Source organism: Panthera tigris, chromosome B3 (assembly GCF_018350195.1).
Source record: "Panthera tigris isolate Pti1 chromosome B3, P.tigris_Pti1_mat1.1, whole genome shotgun sequence".
NCBI lineage: Eukaryota > Metazoa > Chordata > Mammalia > Carnivora > Felidae > Panthera > Panthera tigris.
Window position 1 is genome coordinate 86,405,543 of NC_056665.1, and position 18,724 is coordinate 86,424,266.

General features: G+C 50.3%; 1 protein-coding gene across 1 annotated transcript; it reads right to left on the reverse strand.

Annotated features, from left to right (window-relative positions):
* Positions 1-6,590: 6,590 nt before the first annotated feature.
* On the reverse strand, positions 6,591-11,261 carry FOXA1 (forkhead box A1). Its single transcript, XM_042989581.1, has 2 exons — positions 11,017-11,261; positions 6,591-8,749 (listed from the first exon to the last, which is right to left on the reverse strand). The coding sequence occupies exons 1-2, from the start codon at positions 11,086-11,088 to the stop codon at positions 7,394-7,396; spliced, it is 1,428 nt and encodes a 475-aa protein (XP_042845515.1). The 5' UTR covers positions 11,089-11,261; the 3' UTR covers positions 6,591-7,393.
* Positions 11,262-18,724: the final 7,463 nt, after the last annotated feature.

Genomic DNA, 18,724 nt, shown 5'->3' on the forward strand with positions numbered 1-18,724 from the left:
TCGCCCGCCCGCCCCGCCCGGCCGGGCCCCTCGGGCTGGATAGAGCCCTGCTTTGCTCTTTTCGTTGGCCAAGCACAATTGTGTTATTGGAGATAATGAATTCAATCCCCATCAAAGGGCATTAGGCTCGCCCGGGCCCTGGAGTTGCTGATGCCTTTTTTTTTTTTTTTTTTTTTTTTTAAACTAGGAATGAAAGGCTGTGGAGGAGAAAAAAAAAAAAAAATTCTGTGGGGGAGCCTTTCCCCTGATCGCCGCTTTTGAAGTGAAGGGGCCCGGCCATTGTTGTTCACCTCGCGGCCCATACGGCTGAAGAAAGCCTGGGCTTTTGATGGGCTGAGAACCGCCTCGGCAATGAGCACCACGTCGGGCCGCGCGGCCTGCGGGCAGCATATGTCTCGGGGCGCCCGGGCACCGTCTGGCGGGCGGGGCGGCAGGCCTGGCGGGGAGGGGGCCCCACCGCGCCAGCAGCCTGGGAGGCAGGGACAAGGCCCGCACCCAGAAGCCGCGTCCCCCCGGGGCCGCAAGGTCTCCGTTTCTCGCGCCCACTTCGTGGCGTGACGCGGGGGTCCCATCATCTATGGGTGATCAGTGAAGACCTCTGACCGGGAGGCCGGCCCTTTTTAGGTGAGGGTGGGGACGGCAAGGGTCTCGGGAGCGCAGCGAGCCTGGTTTTCAACCATCAGAACCGAGCAACTAAGGTATCCGGCTTAGCTAGAGCTCGATGAGTCTGCGAAGGCGTTCCCCTCCGAGAGGGCCAGCCGTGCCACACGCAGTTAAGATTCTGCGCCTGTGACTCGGCACCGCGCAGCGCGACCGGGCTCCCGGCGGGGGTGAGGGGACCACGGGAGGGCAGGCGGACACCCAGCAGCAGGCGCGCGGCCCGCTCAGCCAGCCGGGCGGTTTCTCCAGCGTGCGCGGCGTCCCGCCTCGCAATTCTGAACCCAGCACAGGACATTAGCACCAGACCACCTTTTCCAAAAACTTGTTGCACGAAGTTAATTAAGTTTACTTTCAGTGCCCTTAACGTGAACTTTCCTCACCTCCATTCGCATCCCGCGTCCCCCTCCGCCAACCCTCCCTCCTCTGAACTCCGGCCCAAGGGTCAGCGACTGGAGCTGTTCCGTTCCCTTCCCGGTCTCCACCCCTCCCCCCGCTACCCCCCACAAAGGATCCGGGTTATCCGCCCCATTAATATATTAGCCAGGCATAACACAAAGGAAGCGCGTGTCGGCAGAAGGCAGTGTGACTCCGGGGAGAGGTGAGGAAACCTGGACGTTGCCCTGCGCCGCAACACGGCTCGTTGCAGTTTGAGCTGATGAATCGGCCTCCACCCAGGCAAAAGCGGTGAAAGACGCGGCGGGAGTTGGCGCTCCGGCTAAGCAGACGTTGGGTTAGGCGGTTGTGGCTGGGCTATGGGAGTGAAGAAGCGCAAGGCTCCCAGGTGGGACCCAGAGCTAGGGGAACGTTCTAAAAATGCATCGGTCAACTGGATCGCGCAAAGAAAACCAGCTCTCTAAGAGTGTAGCACTAAATGGGAGCCTCCTACCTCCCTCGTGCATAATGGGTCCTTAAAGTTAAATATATAAACGAAACAAACCACCACGAAACCCCTTACAGTTCTCATTATATTGGTTGTATTTTAAAATACCAGCTCTTTGGTGTGAAAGAAAGGGAAAAAACAACAACAACTGACCTAGGACATGATTAGACAAGCAAAGGAGTAACTAAAATTTCATGGGAGAGAGGAAAGAAACTAAAGAGATTTCCGGTTGAATGCATTGTTCCCTATTTCGAAGTAGTCCTTTGGGGGTATTTCCAGGTTGTTTTTCTGGGTTTCAGGGATTTTTTTTTCAAAAAGACCGTGATGTAATCTTGAGGAGAGAAATATAAAGTCAACCAAGGGAAACCTCACACTTAGAACTGGGAGTCAGGCCTGCCTCAGTACTGGCCGCTCTGAACTTGATCTTGATGGGACTTGACCAGCATCCCACCTGGATTCGGAGGTCCCCAAGCACCTATTTCATTTAAGCCTTTTCCTTCCCAGATTTTGAGGGAGAATATTCTGCTTTTATACTTTACATTGAGTGGAACATATAGAAGTGGCATCTAGAAAGAAGGTGGCTTCTCACTTTCTTGGGCTACAGAGGAGAGCTTGTGCTTACCATGAGCTCTGCTTTTTTTGCTCTGTAGTCATAGCTGACAGAACTGGAGAAATGAAGAAGTTAGAGAAAGGTAGCAAGTGAGGATTTCCCTCTTGTCAGGTTTTTTAAAAATGTTTATAGTAAGAAAATGTATGCATTGTACACGTTAAAATTGAAATGCATGGGTATTCTCCAACTCCATATTGCTTGCCAGAATGATGGCTGGAGTCGGGGGTGGCGAGGGTTGCAGTCTGCAGGGTCCAAAGTTCAGTGAACCCAGCTAGACTGGGAGCTAAAAGAGAGACACCAATGAAACCATTATGGCCTTAAATGTAACTATTTGGAAGAAAAAAACCCAGAACATTTAAAGTAATCTGTTAAATGTTATTTGGATACACCAAATAGGACCAGTGGTAGAAAATAAAACTTGCAGAAATGGCTGCTGTAAAAAACAACACACCTTATATCTCCCCAAATAGATTCTGTTTCTACATAAAAGGTTGTAGAATCTTCCAACTTGTTTCATTTTATTACACTCTTACTCTCATGAGTTTCTATTGATGTTAATGATTCTTTGTATTTGAGAAAATCTTATTTCTAAATCTCTGCATAATTTATTGACCTATTTTGTCCAAGGTAGTTTACAAATAGTCAACTTTTTGCACATAATTATCTCGAACTAATTAGACATTATCTTAACTCCATTTAGTTGCAAAACACATTTTACTACAATTCAAATAAGCGATTAAGAGTTAATTTTTGAAAATAAAATATTTCTACAAATTTATTAAACATCTATTAAATAATTTAAGCAATTTTATCTTTTCAATGAGTATTTCCTCTTGACATATTGAAGTATCACATTAAAATACATTATAGCTAAATGTTCTACATTATTACTGCTAAATCAACAGAAAACCAATTGATCTTAAGGAAAGGTTAATTAATTTGGGCTACAGGTCTCCTACTTTGGTCTGCATTGAAAGGAATTTGAATTGATCGCAGAAGTTTTTGCAAAGAAACTGAATAAGCATTTTTGTGGAACTGAGATCAATTTTTCAAAGTGCCAAAACAAAATTTTTACATTTTATCACTCCAGGAACTCTTAAGCTGTAGATCATTCAAATCTGTTAGACTCCTGAGAAAAACAATGTTTTTTTGTATGCTTTCAGTGAAATCAGTTGAGTATTCTAGGCTTCAGAAAATGAAAACAGAAGTTAAGAACTTTAATAGGATTGTTTGTTTAATCCCTCCTCCCTTAATAATTCTCACCAGCTTATTCTGCTATGAAGAGTTCAAGAAGGGACAATGGAAATTACATTTTATTTGTGACGTACACACTGTAATAGCCATCATGTAGAAACAGACCGAGCTGCCTTCTACTTGGGAACACTTCTAAGTTGTGTTGTTTCTGGTGAGCTTTTCTTCTTCCCTATCTGTGTTTAGTTGTCTTCTTCTCTTTATAGCAATTTAAAAAATGCGTCAGTCCCAGAACCAGGTGAAAGTTACATGTAAAGTTCTCTTCCCCTGGACTCCACTCACTCCCAAAACAGTTTTGTTTTTTTCCAAAAGTGCTCAGTGGTGGCGTCGTCACTGCATCGGAGGGCCTCGGCAGCTTTGCTCTAGGGTCTGTAGGAAGGGTTTTGTTTTTTGGGTTTTTTTTCTTCTCACTCCCTCCCGCCCCATCCGGAGACCCCTCCCCCACCACGAGGGAAATTCCTAAATAAAGCGAGCCCGGTGGCCCGCGGCTGAGCGGTCAGCATCCCCTTTCCGGCCCTCATCTACGGGAGTGTCCGAGGTGAAGAAATACAGAAACTCGACGACGAAAAGGGGGGCGGGTGGGGGTCACGAGAAGGTGCCGCGCTCGAGGAGGGTCCCAGCACTCCCTCGGAACCACAGATGTTTTCCTCCTGGCCCTGGGGCGCGGCGCCCCAGCCCCGGGCGTTCCGGCGTTTGTGTGTCCGGGTTTCCGAGGAAGGGATTACGCAGCGGGAGCAGCCGCGGCAACGCGGGCGTTGGGCCACAGTAGCGGTAAAGCGACGCCTGGCCTTCTTTGTTGACTTTTAGGTCTCGGGCTCAACAGAAGATTTATTCGCTAGGAGGGGAAAATGCCCAAACAATGAAGAACTAACTGCACTTGTCACCCCGAGATGCTTGCGGGCCTGCTCTGTCCCTCTTCCCCGGCAACCGGCTGCCTTTGCCCTAAACGGCGCACAACCTAACGCGCGGGGCGCAGATCACCTCGGCCAGACGTTGCAGAGCGCGCGCAAGGTGCCCGGGGAGGGGGAAGGGGGCGGTTTACTGCCCAGAGGTGGCGGAAAATCGCCTGGGAACCCCACGAGACCAGCTCCCCGAGATCCACCGTGCTAGCTTCTCAGGCAGATTTCCAAAGTAGCCTCTATGGTCAGCCCACGGCGCCTCGCCCCCCGCAAGCCTAGAAAAAGTCTTTGCCAAGTTACAGAGAGCTAAGGCCGACCTAAGCCTAGAGGGTGAAGCAAAAGATTGATATTGCTAATTTGTTAAAGAGAGGAAGGGAACATCACCGAGGGGTAGACAATTTAGATTCAGTGCGGCTGGTAAAATTCCTAGGCCCAAACTCACGCCCTCATATCACATTTGGACTTCGAATTTACCAACTTTTGTTTACCTGCTATATAAATATAAGTAACTATTGAGATTGAAAGCTTTTTCCTCTCTTTGGGACTTTAATGTCCTCCCTAGAGGCCTCTAAATTAGGTTTTGAAATTATTCAAACCAGTTATTTCTCTCTCCTCCTTTCATTAGCTGAAGTGTGGGGGGGGGGGAGGGCTTGGATTTCTGGATTTTTCTCAAGTGCTACACGCCACCCCTTCTCTCATCTGGGGAGGCAATTACGCGATAATTAAGGGACTCACACAGCTCTTTTTATCTTGTCCGCAGTGTGGAGTGGGGCGATCAAAGTAAAGGCTGTCCAAGTTCAAGCCTTGGCGAGGATGGAGTTCATACACAGGGGCTCAGGCAGGCTAGCCTCTGCTTGGGCTGGTGTTGTTATTGTTGATGTCAATCCGAACAAGACTTACAAAGAAATAGGTGGACTGGAAAGTGAGCCTACTATCAAAGGAGATTAATGATTTTGTGATCTCAAGCAACTGTAGGGGTGTGAAGTTGCATTTAAAAGCTTCTTAGAAGGCTAACAAATCAGCTTTAAGTTCTCAGGAATGATATTTTTAGAAACCGTATTTTTAGAAGTATCTTCACAAAATACAAAATAGCAGCTACCCTGAAATGTCCTGATGGCACAAAGCTTCCCCTGCAGGAGTGAATTAACTTGCCTCCCCTTCACCCCCTCCAAAGCAACCATGATGGTTGAGTTTTGTTTCTCTTTTAATGGAAAAAAAAAAGAGAGAGAGAGAGTTCAGGATTCTTTGTTGTGGACAACTTAATTTTATCAGCCACATATGATATTTTATTCTCCTAGAATACTTCTCAGATAAAGGAAAATTATACATTGAGGAAGGGGGCACTATAGTTATATTAATGAATTTGATTTCATTGTGGACAGGCTCAAAGGAAACATAGAAGGCTTAAGCTCATCTCAAAAACTGAAGTAAACATTACCGGGAATAAACAATCTTAAAAATCTCAATTCTTGGGATATCACATCAATTTATCTACCCACTTTTATTGAATTACTGTAACTGCTTTTTACTAGCCTCAAGTTCATGTAATAAACATAAACAAAACAATTTTGTTTTAGATCATTTTCTTTTTTGCCATTTATATTCAGTGCCGGACTTTGCAAAATATCATAATCATAATTCCTATTTTGGACTTAATTAAGGAAAATAACAGAAATACTTTTTTTTGTTAACATTTGATTTATTTAAAGTCCTTAACTGCAAATGATCAAGAACATATTCCACGGCTTAAAATTTATCATTTTTGTTATTTAAATCAAAATATTTTAATTACAATCACATTGATAAAATTAACATTTTTAATTTGTAATTTTAACCATCATTTAAAGTAATTTCAACTATAAAGAAAAAAAAAAAGGAATAAACCATGCAATAAATTAACATTGAGAAAGCAAAGAAGAATGAAACCCGTCTGGCTATACTAACACCATGTCCAGCTGTGAAAAGTGCATTAACACTGAATGAAACAAGCACATGATGGCAATAATTAAAATGGCCACAATCAATTGGATTTTGGGATCTTGGACCAAATTTTGAAATACCACTCCCTATAACTTATCTCTCCTCCAACATTGTAATATTCCCTTTTTCCTGGAAAAAAATATTATTTAAATGGTATAGATACAGAGAAGCTAATTTTATACATGTTCTGTGACCTCAGAATGGCATGACAATGGCACTCTGCAAAGCAAGGAGCAGAGTTATTGAGGATTGCAATTCTTGAGGAATTGATTCCCAGGGCTATATGTGGGTAGAGAGGACAAGGGAGAGGGGTGTCTTTGTAACTTCTTGGTCAGGCAACTCTTGAAAATGTAGCATGTATAACACCTACGTATTACTTCTATATGTTATGCAAATATATGGAGGATGTCTACATATCTGAACATGTGCATAAATAAGTTCGTACATAATATATATGTATTCCATATCTGAATGTATCAGAAATGTAAGCTGAATAATAAATGGCTCTGATGTTTATAATCAGTTTATGTTTTGCTGCATAACAGCAGTATTGTCCTTCAAATACTTTTAATAGTCCCTAGTGTCTACTTGTTTCTTCACTCTTTCAGTTCTTATGGTTAAGAGTATTGCCATAGACCTGTAAACTTGTGGAGAGGTCAGGTGGTGGAAGGGGGGGAAGCACAAACAAATATTTTACAAGTTTGACCATCTTTCTTCTTCTTTTTTTTTTTTTTAAATAAACCCTGCACAGACTGGAATGTGTCTGGAGGGGAAAGAGGGAAGGGACAGGAATAAGGAAATAGGAAGATTTTATATATACATTTGTGGATCGTTAAACTTGGCAGGAAAAAATTTTTTGTTGGTTTGGGATGGGTTTTCTTTGTAATAATATACACAAGGCATTTTGAATACAATAACAAAGTAACAGTCCTTTGCACTGGGGAAAAGATTGTGCACACACACACAAAAAAAAGAAATAAAAATAGTTGGGATTTTATTATGCTGTTGTCGGCTCGATATGTGTGGTTTGGTTTGCTGTTGATTTTCTCTCTGTGTGTCTCTCTCTCTTGCTACCAGCATGGCCATGCCAGACAAACCCCCAGTCCCAGGGAGCTAGGAAGTGTTTAGGACGGGTCTGGAATACACACCTTGGTAGTACGCTGGCTCCAGGGCTGAGGGCTCGATGGGGCTCCTGGTGGCCACCGAGGCGCTGCCGAGCGGCAGGCTGGCGGGCAACGCAGCGCCATAGGGCGAGTACTGTAGTGCCTGCTCGTACGCCTTGAAGTCCAGCTTGTGCTGCTGCTCCGAGGAGGACATGAGGTTGTTGATGGAAAAGGGGTGGTTGAAGGAGTAGTGGGGGTCCCCTTTCAGGTGCAGCTGGGACTCATGGGGTGCCAGGCCATGCGCCGGGTGGGAGGGAGGCACAGAAACCAGTGCCCCTGGCCCAGAGCTGATCGGGGGCGCCGCCGAGGAGGCTGGAGTCTTCAACTCCGAGGCGCCCCCTGTCGCTGTCGCCCCGCTGTGGTCCAGAGTCTGGGGGCTGGCAGCCGGCCCGGGGGCCGGCGCGCCCTCTAGCTGGCCCGCCTTACCGTGCACGCCCCGATGAAGGGGAGAATTGGCACTGGGGTTGGCGGCGCTCGAGGGGTCCTTGCGGCTCTCCGGGCCGCCCTTGGCGCCGCCGCCGCCGCCGCCGCCACCTCCGCTCCCGCTTCCGCCCCCGGCCCCTGGCTGCTTCTCACACTTGAAGCGCTTCTGTCGGCGCAAGTAACAACCGTTCTCAAACATGTTGCCGGAGTCCGGGTGCAGCGTCCAGTAGGAGCCTTTGCCTGGCTTGTCCGGGGATCGCGCCACTTTGACGAAGCAGTCGTTGAAGGACAGCGAGTGCCGGATGGAGTTCTGCCAACGTTGCTGGTTCTGCCGGTAATAAGGGAAGAGGTCCATGATCCACTGGTAGATCTCGCTTAGCGTGAGCATCTTGCTGGGCGCCTGCTGGATGGCCATGGTGATGAGCGAGATGTACGAGTAGGGCGGCTTGGCGTGCGGGTAGCTGCGCTTGAAAGTCTTGGCGTCGCCGCCGCCACTCGCTCGGCTGCGGCCCAGGTTGGACGGCGCGTACGCCATGGGGCTCATGCACGGGTTCATGGCAGCGGCGTAGGGGCTCAGGCCGTTCATGGAGGCCGCGGGCTGCGCGCCCATGGCGCCCATGCCGCCGGGGCTCAGCGTTGTCCCCATGGCCGTCACGCCCGCAGCCGTCATGCTGTTCATGGCGCCGGCGGAGCCTCCTGGCATGCCAGCCACCGCGCCCGGACTCAGGCCGGCGCCCAGGCCCGGGTTTGCGTAGGACATGTTGAACGAAGCTGGGGTCATGTTGCCGCTGGTGGTCATGGTGTTCATGGTCATGTAGGTGTTCATGGAGTTCATAGAGCCCAGGCCCGAGTTCATGTTGCTGACGGGGACCGAGGAGTAGGCCTGGAGCAGAGATAGCAAGTGAAGAGGCCCCAAAGGGCGGAGTTAGTGGTGGGCGCGGACGGCCGATCCTCCCGGGGCAAACCCGGAGATTTGCAGAGAGCATTTCTGCAAAGCATAGGACCCCCCACCCGGGGCAAACCGTCAGGCGCCCTCCCTAGAAAGAGCAAAAAAATGTCTTGCGCGGCAGGGGAAAAATCCTATCGCGGCAGGCATGAAAGAGAAGCGCTCACAGAAAATATGTCCCCAGGAAGATGTGTAATCGCCTTACATGCCAGGCCCAGGGGCCGGCTTCTGGGGTCCCTCCATCGCCTACCCCATCCACGCCAGTTGGTATCCCAGTCTCCACCCCAGGCCGGCCTCAGCAAAGCCCTTTTGGTTAAAAGGAGTTTTAACCAAACTAGAGAAAAAAGGCGGTGCAGCCTGGGGATGTGCAACAGAAACACCAGCTCTGTGCGTATCTTGCCTAAGCCTGAGCTGACCGCGTAGCACTCTGTTGTACGGGGTGGCTGTTAATTAAACTCCCCCTGATAGGACTAACCATTCATGGCCGTATGACCCATCCATTTCTCAACAACTGGCTTTATACACCCTTAGCATTTTTTTCCCCAAATGGTGACTTTGTTATAATATTTACGAGTAGTGTTTCCCATCTACTTGTAGCAACTGTAATATTAAAAGGGAAAGAAACTCAAGTTAAATAAGTTTGGAGAAAAATTAAAAATAGATCTACAAGAAGAGAAGGGGCAGGGAGGGGTGATTAATGATATCAATGCACTACACTTAACTTTAGCATGACTTCACATGTACATCTCTTTAAGACATTCAAAAACTTGCATCAACTTCGTTATCTATTTTCAGCCCCATAACATTTAAAAATTTTGGTGACACAGTTTGTTGGTATAATCTATTTTGTTTCACATACTGTTATGTTGCTGCGGATCATTTCAAAAACTGGCTTTAAAATCTCACTGTAAATTTCTAAATCAAAGTCGACTTACTTTCTCTTAATGCTATTCTATTTCCCAATTCTCAGCTTTAACCTATAAGGAAGCTCTTTCCATAGGGGACTTCATTGACTAGTGGGTCAAGATGAGTGCATTGAATTAAACCCGAGGAAGAATTCTGAGCTCATTTTTAAGCCAACAGTAGGAGAAAACCCTTATCAACAGCAATTTGGGAATGCACTATATATGTTAAAAGTATACAGTCAGAAACATAAGAACTTCTGATAATTTAATAAAAATAATATAAATTTTTTCATCAGCAAATACAATTCCATTTGAAAGCATAAAATCTGTACAGATTTAACACTCTGCTATGGTATGCAAATAAACTCAAGCTAAGTTTGTAAATATATAAATATACAAATCTAAATAAAACAATTACCATAAAAATATTTCCTGATTCTACATTTTTCTGTCCATGTCTTGAAGTATTTTTTACTTTCGTTTTTTTTTTTTTGTTTGTTTTTCTTTTCTTCTCCCCAAGATTATTCCAAGGCAATATCATTAAGTGTTTTTAACAATGGTGAACTTTTGGGGGTTAATCGCCAGCTGTTTCCAGGGAAATATTTCTAGTAGATGGTGGTCCTGCCTGTACCTGGTTTGCCTCACAATCCCTTTGTGCACATTGTAAAATAAACCACATGAACGTGCCACCAAGGGGACAATGAAGAGAAACAGGTTCCCGGTTCGCCGTGCTGGAGGAAAAGTCAGTTCGCACCAGCGCCACCCAGCGGTTCTACGGTAGAATGAGCACACTTCTCCCCAAACAGGGCTTTTAAAGAAGTTTCATAAAATTTCGGAATCGTTTCATTATTAAGACGCTCAACTTAACGGCGGCGCGCTTTCATCTGAAGACATCTTCGAATTCAACCATGGGTGGAAGAGGTCGCCCTGCAGACAAGCTCTGTCTTTCCTAAAGTTACCTCCAACTCGTGCCGGCGCCCGCCCGCCAACCCGTGGCACCCCGGGCCTGGTTCCGGCTCTCGCTCTCCGCAAAGAGGCAAGTGCTTTCCAGAGAGGGTGCTTTAAAAGCCCACAGTTTCCTAAAACCTTCTGGCCCGCTCCAAGCGCCGAGATCCAGCCTCCCTCGCGGGGCAGCGGATCCGGCTCCAAGGCCCGACCAAGGCCTGCTCGGGATCACATCTGGGGGTGGGCAGGCAGCGATGGCACGGAGAAGGCGCCCACAGCCCGCCAGCCGCCCACCCTGCCGGACGTCCCCCCGCACCGGCTTCGGGAGCGTCCCGCCTGCCGCCCGCCTCTCACCTCCTGTGTGTCCGCGTAGTAGCTGTTCCAGTCGCTGCTCTCATGCCCTTCCATCTTCACAGTCCCTAACATCCTGGAGCCACCCTGCCCGATGCAACCATCCAGCCCTGTGCGAAGCGACGGGGCAGCCGCGCGGCGCAGGGCGGGGGGCGGAGAGCCGAGCAGCTGCAGTCACCCGAACGCCCGCGCCAGCCCAACGCCACCCTAGCAAGGAGGAAGCCAGGCGCTGCGGGGCGCGGCGTGCGCGGCGGAGGCGGCGCGGCGGGCGGGGGCAGGCGGCGGCCGCGGAGCGCGGCGCCCGGGAGCGCCTCCGCGGGAAGTGAGCGGGTGGCCTCTGCGAGACGAGTGCAGTTGAGCTGATGTGGATCTTACGTCGCTCGAGTGCCCACCTCCTCGTCCTCTCCCCATTTGTCCGCCGCACAAAGACGCTCGCACCTACAAAGCCCGAGGTGCACCTGCGAGGCGACCGCCCGCCAGTCCAGCCGCCGCGCCTCCCGCCCAGCGGCGCTGCCACTGCGCGCCCCCTGCGCCCCCGCCCGCCGAGCCCCCTCCCTCAAACCCGGCCCTCACTTTGTTTGCAAAGCAGCGTAATTGGTTTAAGCCCGGAGGCTGGGGGAAGAGGGAAATGGGGTTGGGGGGGGGGTAACCCCCTTTGAAAGAGGAAAAAAGAAAAATAGGCGGGGCCGGGCAGGCTAACGAGGGTTCTGGATAGGACCCGCGCAGCCGGAGAAAGGCTGGGGGCGGTGGCGTTGGAGCCCCGGCTCGCAGGGCAGTGCCAGCTAAATGACCCCAGGATCCCTCCCCAGGGGGACCCACCGCCTTCCAGGGGCCGCCGGCTGCAGCCCCGTCCCGCGCCCCTCTTGCTCTTCTGCCCGCTTCCAGCCCCCACCGTCCTGATTACTGACCCAAAGTTCAACCCTGGGAGACTGGAGAATACAGACCAACCCCTTCCCCTGATTTCAGACTTGCAAAAGGAGAAACCCCCACTTTTGCCCCTCCACTAGAAACTCGGCCATCTGAGTCAACCTAGCCGAGTGACGTTAGGCCTATCTGGGCTCCTGGCTAGCAGAGTGGAGACGCTGCCACGAAACCCGTACCTGCGGCTAAGAGCAGGTGAGTCACAGCACCGTTTTATATCTTTATGACATAACTTTTTTTTTTTTTCCGCCTCGGTCCGCTCTACTTCCCTTGTCATCTGTAGCGATCATAAAGAGGAAGAAACTGAGAACAGATGTCTGTGTGATAGGGCAGGCGCATCCGAGTCGGGCCGTCCTCCTCTGCCCAGCTCCTCCTCCTCCTGCCCCCCTTCTGCAAACCCCGGGGACTGAGCTGAGGCGACCGTCTGGTTTCTGATAGGGAAAGGTCAGGGGGAGGGGACATCTCCCTAAATGCGCGCGTTAACTGGGAGAGCATGAACCGAGGTGCCGGAATGCATCCGCTCCGTAAGAGAGGTGCCAGGCTTGAAGCCAGGGATGGCGTGCGGCGGTCCCTGGTCCCATCCCAGACCCAGAGGGGCCAGGCTAGCGCCCTGGGCGCTTGCGTGGTTCCTAATGGGTCTTGGACATTGGCGGGAAGTTTTCCCCCAAGCAAAGCCTCTTGGTCCTATAAGGTCCTGGATAGTGGATTGCCCACAAGTCCTGGGGAGAAGGACCAACTGATAAGCACTGAGTTGGTGATAGGCTGTGGGATGGTGCGTGTATTTCTGAGTATATGACTGTGCGTATGTGTGAGCTTCTTACTGAGTGTGATCATGTCTGTTTCTAAGTGTGTGGGGTGATCATGTGTGTTCTGTACCCTAGGTAGAACCCACTAGTTTTCTTGAAGTGACGACAAAATTAAATCTTTCTAAAATGACTTAAGAATCTGCAAAATATTCTTCTTTGGCAAAGTTTTAACCATGTTATTAATCTCATATTAAGAAATGTGTTTTAACTTGTCTTTCAGATACCTTTCTCCCCTTGTACTTTGTTCTTTCAAATCTTTCTTCCTTGAAATCTGGCAACAGAATTACGTTAAATCCTTGAACCAAACAAATCTCTTAAATCAGCAGGGGAGCACGAGAGGGTGAAGATGTGCAGTTAAGGAAATAAAAAAGATAAAAGCATCGGATTACAATTCCTTTTTTAACAAAAGGGGGGGGTGTCACATTGTAAGGAATGGAATGAGAGTGAAATTAAATCCACCTGGAGCTCAGAGCAGGCGCCTTCTCCAACTGCAGCCTGCCCCTGTGGCTGCAAGTGCCACCATCAGTTTGTGTAAATGTATCTGTAAATGTGTGGATCTGCACAGCCTTCTCAGAGCCACCGCCAGAAACTAATTCCTTTGTGCAAAGTTCTCATCAGCAGCAGGACCTTGGTTTCATTTGTAAAGTACACGGATGCTTAGCTTCCTGGGCCTGATGGGTGTGTGGGGGGGGGGGGGTGGACTTTCAGTGCTAATGGAGCTTCCTTGTTCCTTCCCACAGTGATCCTCCAACGCCCTCTTGGCTCTTCAACAAAATCGAGCATGACTAGGGTATTTTCTATGGGTAGTAACAACCTAGTAATAGCTTTGGTACACAAAAAGCTGGTGCTTTAAGAAGTGGAGGTGGGGCGCTGTTGTTTTATGGGGGGGGTCAATTAAAAAATCAAATATTCTTCCTCTTTTAGCCCACTTTCTAAACCTACCAGAGCTCATCTTTAAAAAGAAAAAAAAAAAAAAGTCGAGGAAAAAAAGCCTATAGCGGGATGTCCAAAGCAAAGTTTTTACAGGGCTTCTTCAAAGCCCAAGACTGGTGGTGAAGAGTGGGCTCTGACAACTGTAGAGCACTGATCCATCTTTAGAGTTCCTGGGTCGCCGCTGGAGGAATTACCCGGCTCACAGCAGCTCCTGTTATGTTGGGAGGGGAGGGGCGAGGAGGGGCGGGGAGGGTGGGGGGCTCTGAATCCTCCTGCAGGCGCCCCCGGAGAGCAGAGCCAGGGGAGTCTGGAACTCCGCACTCCTCCCTGAGCTTGAGATTTTAGTTCAAGGGCTGACTGCCTGAGGCCAAGAAGGCGGCTGGGTTAGCTCCCAGCCTTTCTTCATCTCAGTGGCGATATTCCAACACATCTAACAAATTTAGGAAGTGAAGTTCTAGGGTACTCAGATGCCAGCCAGTCATTTCCCAGAGTTTTAAAAGCGAATCATCAGGGCCATGCCGGGTCTTTGATTTAGAAAATAAACAACAAACAAACAAAATAAAGCTGCAGTCTCAGGATTGCTGGCCGGTAGGTAGCCAGGTGCCATGCCTGGTTGCTGTAGTCTACTCGTCACAAAACCTCGTCTCCCAAATAGGCCCTGTCTTTACGCTTTGCAGGAGGCTGTGCTGTGCTTTCCTCGGGAGGCTGGGTGGACTCGAGGGCAGCCACGTGGCGGCTGCTGGGGCGTCTCAGGCGGATCCCGCTCGGCTAGGATGGGTGTGCGCCAGCTAAGTGCAGCCCAGGGGAAGGCAAGCTCCTCAGTGTGAGCCGGAGCGGTCCGGAAGGTGGGGCGACGACCGTCCAGGTGGCCTGGGGCGGAGGAAGCGGCCCCGCCCTTCCCGAAAGATGCGCCTTCTGCGCCTTTGGGGTCCGCTCCCAGCGCAGTCCCGGCTGTGGCGGCGGGCGGTACGAGATTCACCCGCCAAACTCGGCCACCCTCGCTTCCCTTTCCCAGTATTACCTGGCTGGGGTCTCCTTCCTCAGATCTTCACCAGGGCTGGGAGAAGCAGGGGGTGACGAAGGCGAGAGACGGCTCGCGCCTCAGGCCTTGGGCCCAGCCCTCTGTCAGTGGCTGCGCCGGGGTCCTTCCCATTTAGCCAGACTGCGGGGTGCGCAGGGAGCAGTGGCGGCGGGCCTCTGTGGTGCTCTGTGGAGCCTCCCGAGGACTTCCCTCTGGGGGTCTCCCTAGTCTGTCCCCTATCTCCACCGACCTTCCTCCCCACAGCGGGCTCTGGCCGGGTCTTGACCGACGTGGGCCCAGCCGCCCTCGGTGCAGGGTGGTCCGACCTCCTTCTCCGCACACCCCCACCTGCCACCCAGATTAGAAGTTTACAGCCTTCGCCTGCGGGGCAGAATCAGAGGCTAGGAAACTGAGACCAGCTGTCTTTCACGTGGTTCAAAGCAGACCTGCACTGGGACTCGGGTCCGTTTAGGACTGAGGGTGGCCTGGGACGCCGAAAGCAAACTGTTTGCACTTGCGTGTGACTGGCCTTCGCGAACCGAGGTGTGTGTCCGAGCCGGGAAAGGGGCCCGGGCGCCGCAGAGAGCGGCCTCCAGCGCTGGCCTTCAGCCTCCAGCCCACGACTCGGGGGGCGCCGCAGCCCAAGACTTCGGGGCGCACTGCGCCCAGGGGGCCAGGAGAGGAGAAACGTCGAGCTCCCGTTCTTTCACGGCCTTTCTTCTTTTCCTTTACTTTTCTTTGTTTTCTCCTATCTTCCTTCCTCTGCCTTTCCTTCGATCGTTACATTATTAATCAGGAAATTGATTCACAACTCCCACGGCGTCCGACCCTAAGGAGGTAGGGGCCCTGGGACCACCTTACCAGCCTTGTCTGGCAGTTTCGGGCGGAGAAATCTCAGGTTCCGGGCCGCGCCCTGGCCCAATGTTTGTACTGAAAAAAAAAAAAAATTCTAGTGTAATATTTTAATCCCAATTCTTTATCTCGGGGTTTGTTCTTTCCCTTACTGCTCCTGGAGCCGCCGCCGGGTTTCTGAGCGGCCTGGGGCTCAGGCCTGGCTGGCCCGCAGCCGGATGTCGGAGCCGGAGCTGTTCCCTACCCGGCCTTGCCCTCGGGCGACAAAACCGTCCTTCTGGCCTAGAGCTAGCGTCGCCTTGCCAAAATCAACTAGCATTTTCATGTATTCAAATGAGAAAGGTTGGGAAGGGCTACCTGCTCTCTTGGGCAATCCCTAGCCTTGGAAGGAAGGAGTAAGCGTCCTATCGGTACCTGCAGAGAACTGGAAACTTCCCTTCCTCGACGCCCGAGTAGCCGACGTGGCGCCCCCACCCAGGCTGGGTCCCCAGGCTGTCGCGCATCTCTAGGCAGCTGTGTTCCCCAAGTTACCAACCGTCACCTCCAGCGAGAGGAAGTGCCCGGTCCCAGCTAGCCTCTCCTCACCCCTGTGCACCTCTTCCGCTCTGTCTCTGCTCAGTGCCGCCCATACTTTCCTCTGGCTACTTAAAAACTGCTAGGGTTGGGGTCCTAGAAGGACTGGGAAGTGCATGCTTCAGACACTGAGTTGGAAAATTAGGGGTGATGTGACAAAGTTTAGGTCTGACAGCAGAGAGGGAAGAGAGTGGTTGGGGCCCTACTGTGTGCCACGGACTAGATGGAGTGCTTTGAGATCCGGGCATTTGCCCCATCTGCTGCCCCAGGTGTGTAAGAGCTGGGAGCCTGAAAGCCTGAGAATTGACTCCACCCCACTGGCAGAAGCTGGCGCTAATGGGGAGCCAGTGGGGGAGACCAAGAGCCTCAGAAAACTTTAGAATGTTATCTCTCTCCTGGAGGCTGCCAGCTTAAACCTAAATCCTTCCCTAAGGTGGAGGAATATTTAGCTTCTCAGTCCCTTAACTCCACCCCCCAACCTACCCATCCTCCCCCACCCAACACACACCCCCACCCCCACCCCCCACACACACACACGTATATCCAGGAGCTTTCCCACGGCCCCTCACTTGGCCCTGGTGGTTTAACTTTGGCTATTCAAATGTGATTGGCCTCAAATTTACATAGTTTTTTTTTAACAGATGCTTTTGTAACAATCATATAAATCATATCCTACACATGGGGCAAAAAAAAAAAAAAAAAAAAAGGTAAAAATGCATTCTAGCCAGGCTTTTTTCATCGTACGGTCTTCCTCATCACCCCCCCCCCCCAAGTTTAAAATTGTGGATTGGACTGACAAAAAGACTAATTTATTGGCATGGCTAGAGGAAGATTGCATTCATTATTTAAAACTAAAATTCGACTGAAAGACATTGTTGAGTGGCTGCTTCTGGACTTCCAGCAGCGATTCCAGAGGTAACATCAGAAGAATCAAAAGCAGTGCATTTGTTTGAAGTTGCTTTTCCTTGTCCTATGGGCCACAGAGTAAAACTCACCTTGTGAGTTTGTTTCTAAACAGAAACACTGGGAAGAGGCCTCCTTGTCAGCTTTCTCTTTTGCTGGGATACCAGCAAGATTTGCAGTAACTTTGACAACTTCCTGAATGCAGCTCTCCTGGTTGTCTACTTTAAATGGACCCAAGTAAGGAAATGAGGCTGCCAGCACTGGGCTTTACCTGTGGTGGTAAGTCAAGCCTAGCTTCCGGGGATGTGTGGTGAGGACGTTGCAGACCTTCCCAACCAGCTGAGCTCTGCTCTCCTTAGGTCCACATCTTAATCTACATTCCTACCAAGGTTGTATCATTCTGAACAACATATTCCATTTGTGTCATTTTCATTTTTTTTTATCTCCCCCCCTGGACTAGAAGATCTCTGGGGGTGGGGTCCACAGTCCCCACTGCCAAAGCAGAGCCTGGAGCATAGTAGACTTTCAATAAAGATTTGTTGACTCAATCAATAAACTAACTGCCCCAATCCAGATGCTGGCCAGGCTGGCATCTGGTGAGAAAAGATGCTGGAGCCTAGAAACCTTATCCACTGAACTCCAAAGTCTCCAATTGAGAGAGGACCTTAGGGAATCCTCTTAGCTGGGGAGGGTGGCGGGGGGTGGGGAGGATGGTTATTTAACAAATGGACTGACAGACTTACAGTGAAATGGATGGACAAATGCTTCTGGCAGAAAGGCAGGGGTCTCAGAGCCCTGAATCCCTGGGCTTCCAGACCAACTGGGCGTGGCTCTTATCCTGGCATCCATGCTTGATATTAACCCAAATCGTCAGGGTGACATGATCAAATTGGAATGCCCCCACCTCATTGGTTTCTGGAATTAAGCAGCATGGGCACTACCACCCACCCCCACACTCACGTGCTTGCCTATCCAGGGCGTTCAACGTGCGACCAAAGGCAAATATTTCACTTTTCCCTCGTTGTGAAAAGGCAGCAGCCGAGCCTTTCCATAGCAGATATTGATTAAAAGTTAAAGAACCCCATCAACTTTCCATCAAGCAAAATGTTTCTCTCAGGGCTGTAAAGGAAACGTCCGTGTTTGAATAATACGTTTAAATTGGCAAGCAAACGAAGCGGAGCCCATGCACTGGGAAGGAAAAGCCTTGCAGCAGGGCTCTCTCTTAGTCCGGGGCGGTGTGCCCGCCTAAAAGCGTGTGGCGCGCTGCGTTCCCACCCTGGCGCTGGAGGGCGCCTGGGGAGCAGGCGGTGGTTTGGTCCGCGGGGTCTGCGCGTCGAGAGCGACTGACATGATCCTTCCGGGTGCCCGGCACTCTGTGGGCCTTGGCGGTGGCAGCGTGAGTGAAATTATCAAGCATTTACCCGAATTGCCTCCCTGTCTTTAGGATCCAAAGCATTTTATTCCACACGCTTTCTCTGTGTGATGTCATGATTTTCTGAAAGGTCCACTAAACCTCTCAAAATATGCTGTGTTGTTGCAAGGTATTAACTGGAGGCCTCTCGTGTCAACTTCTCCTCCTGAAGTTTTATTTGCCATGAGAGCATGCGTGGGAATCCTTGAGAGAGGAAGCCCATCTGCCTCCTTTTCTGGGCTCCTGTCACTACCTGGAAACTACCTGGCAGGCGATAGCGCAGCTGCATCT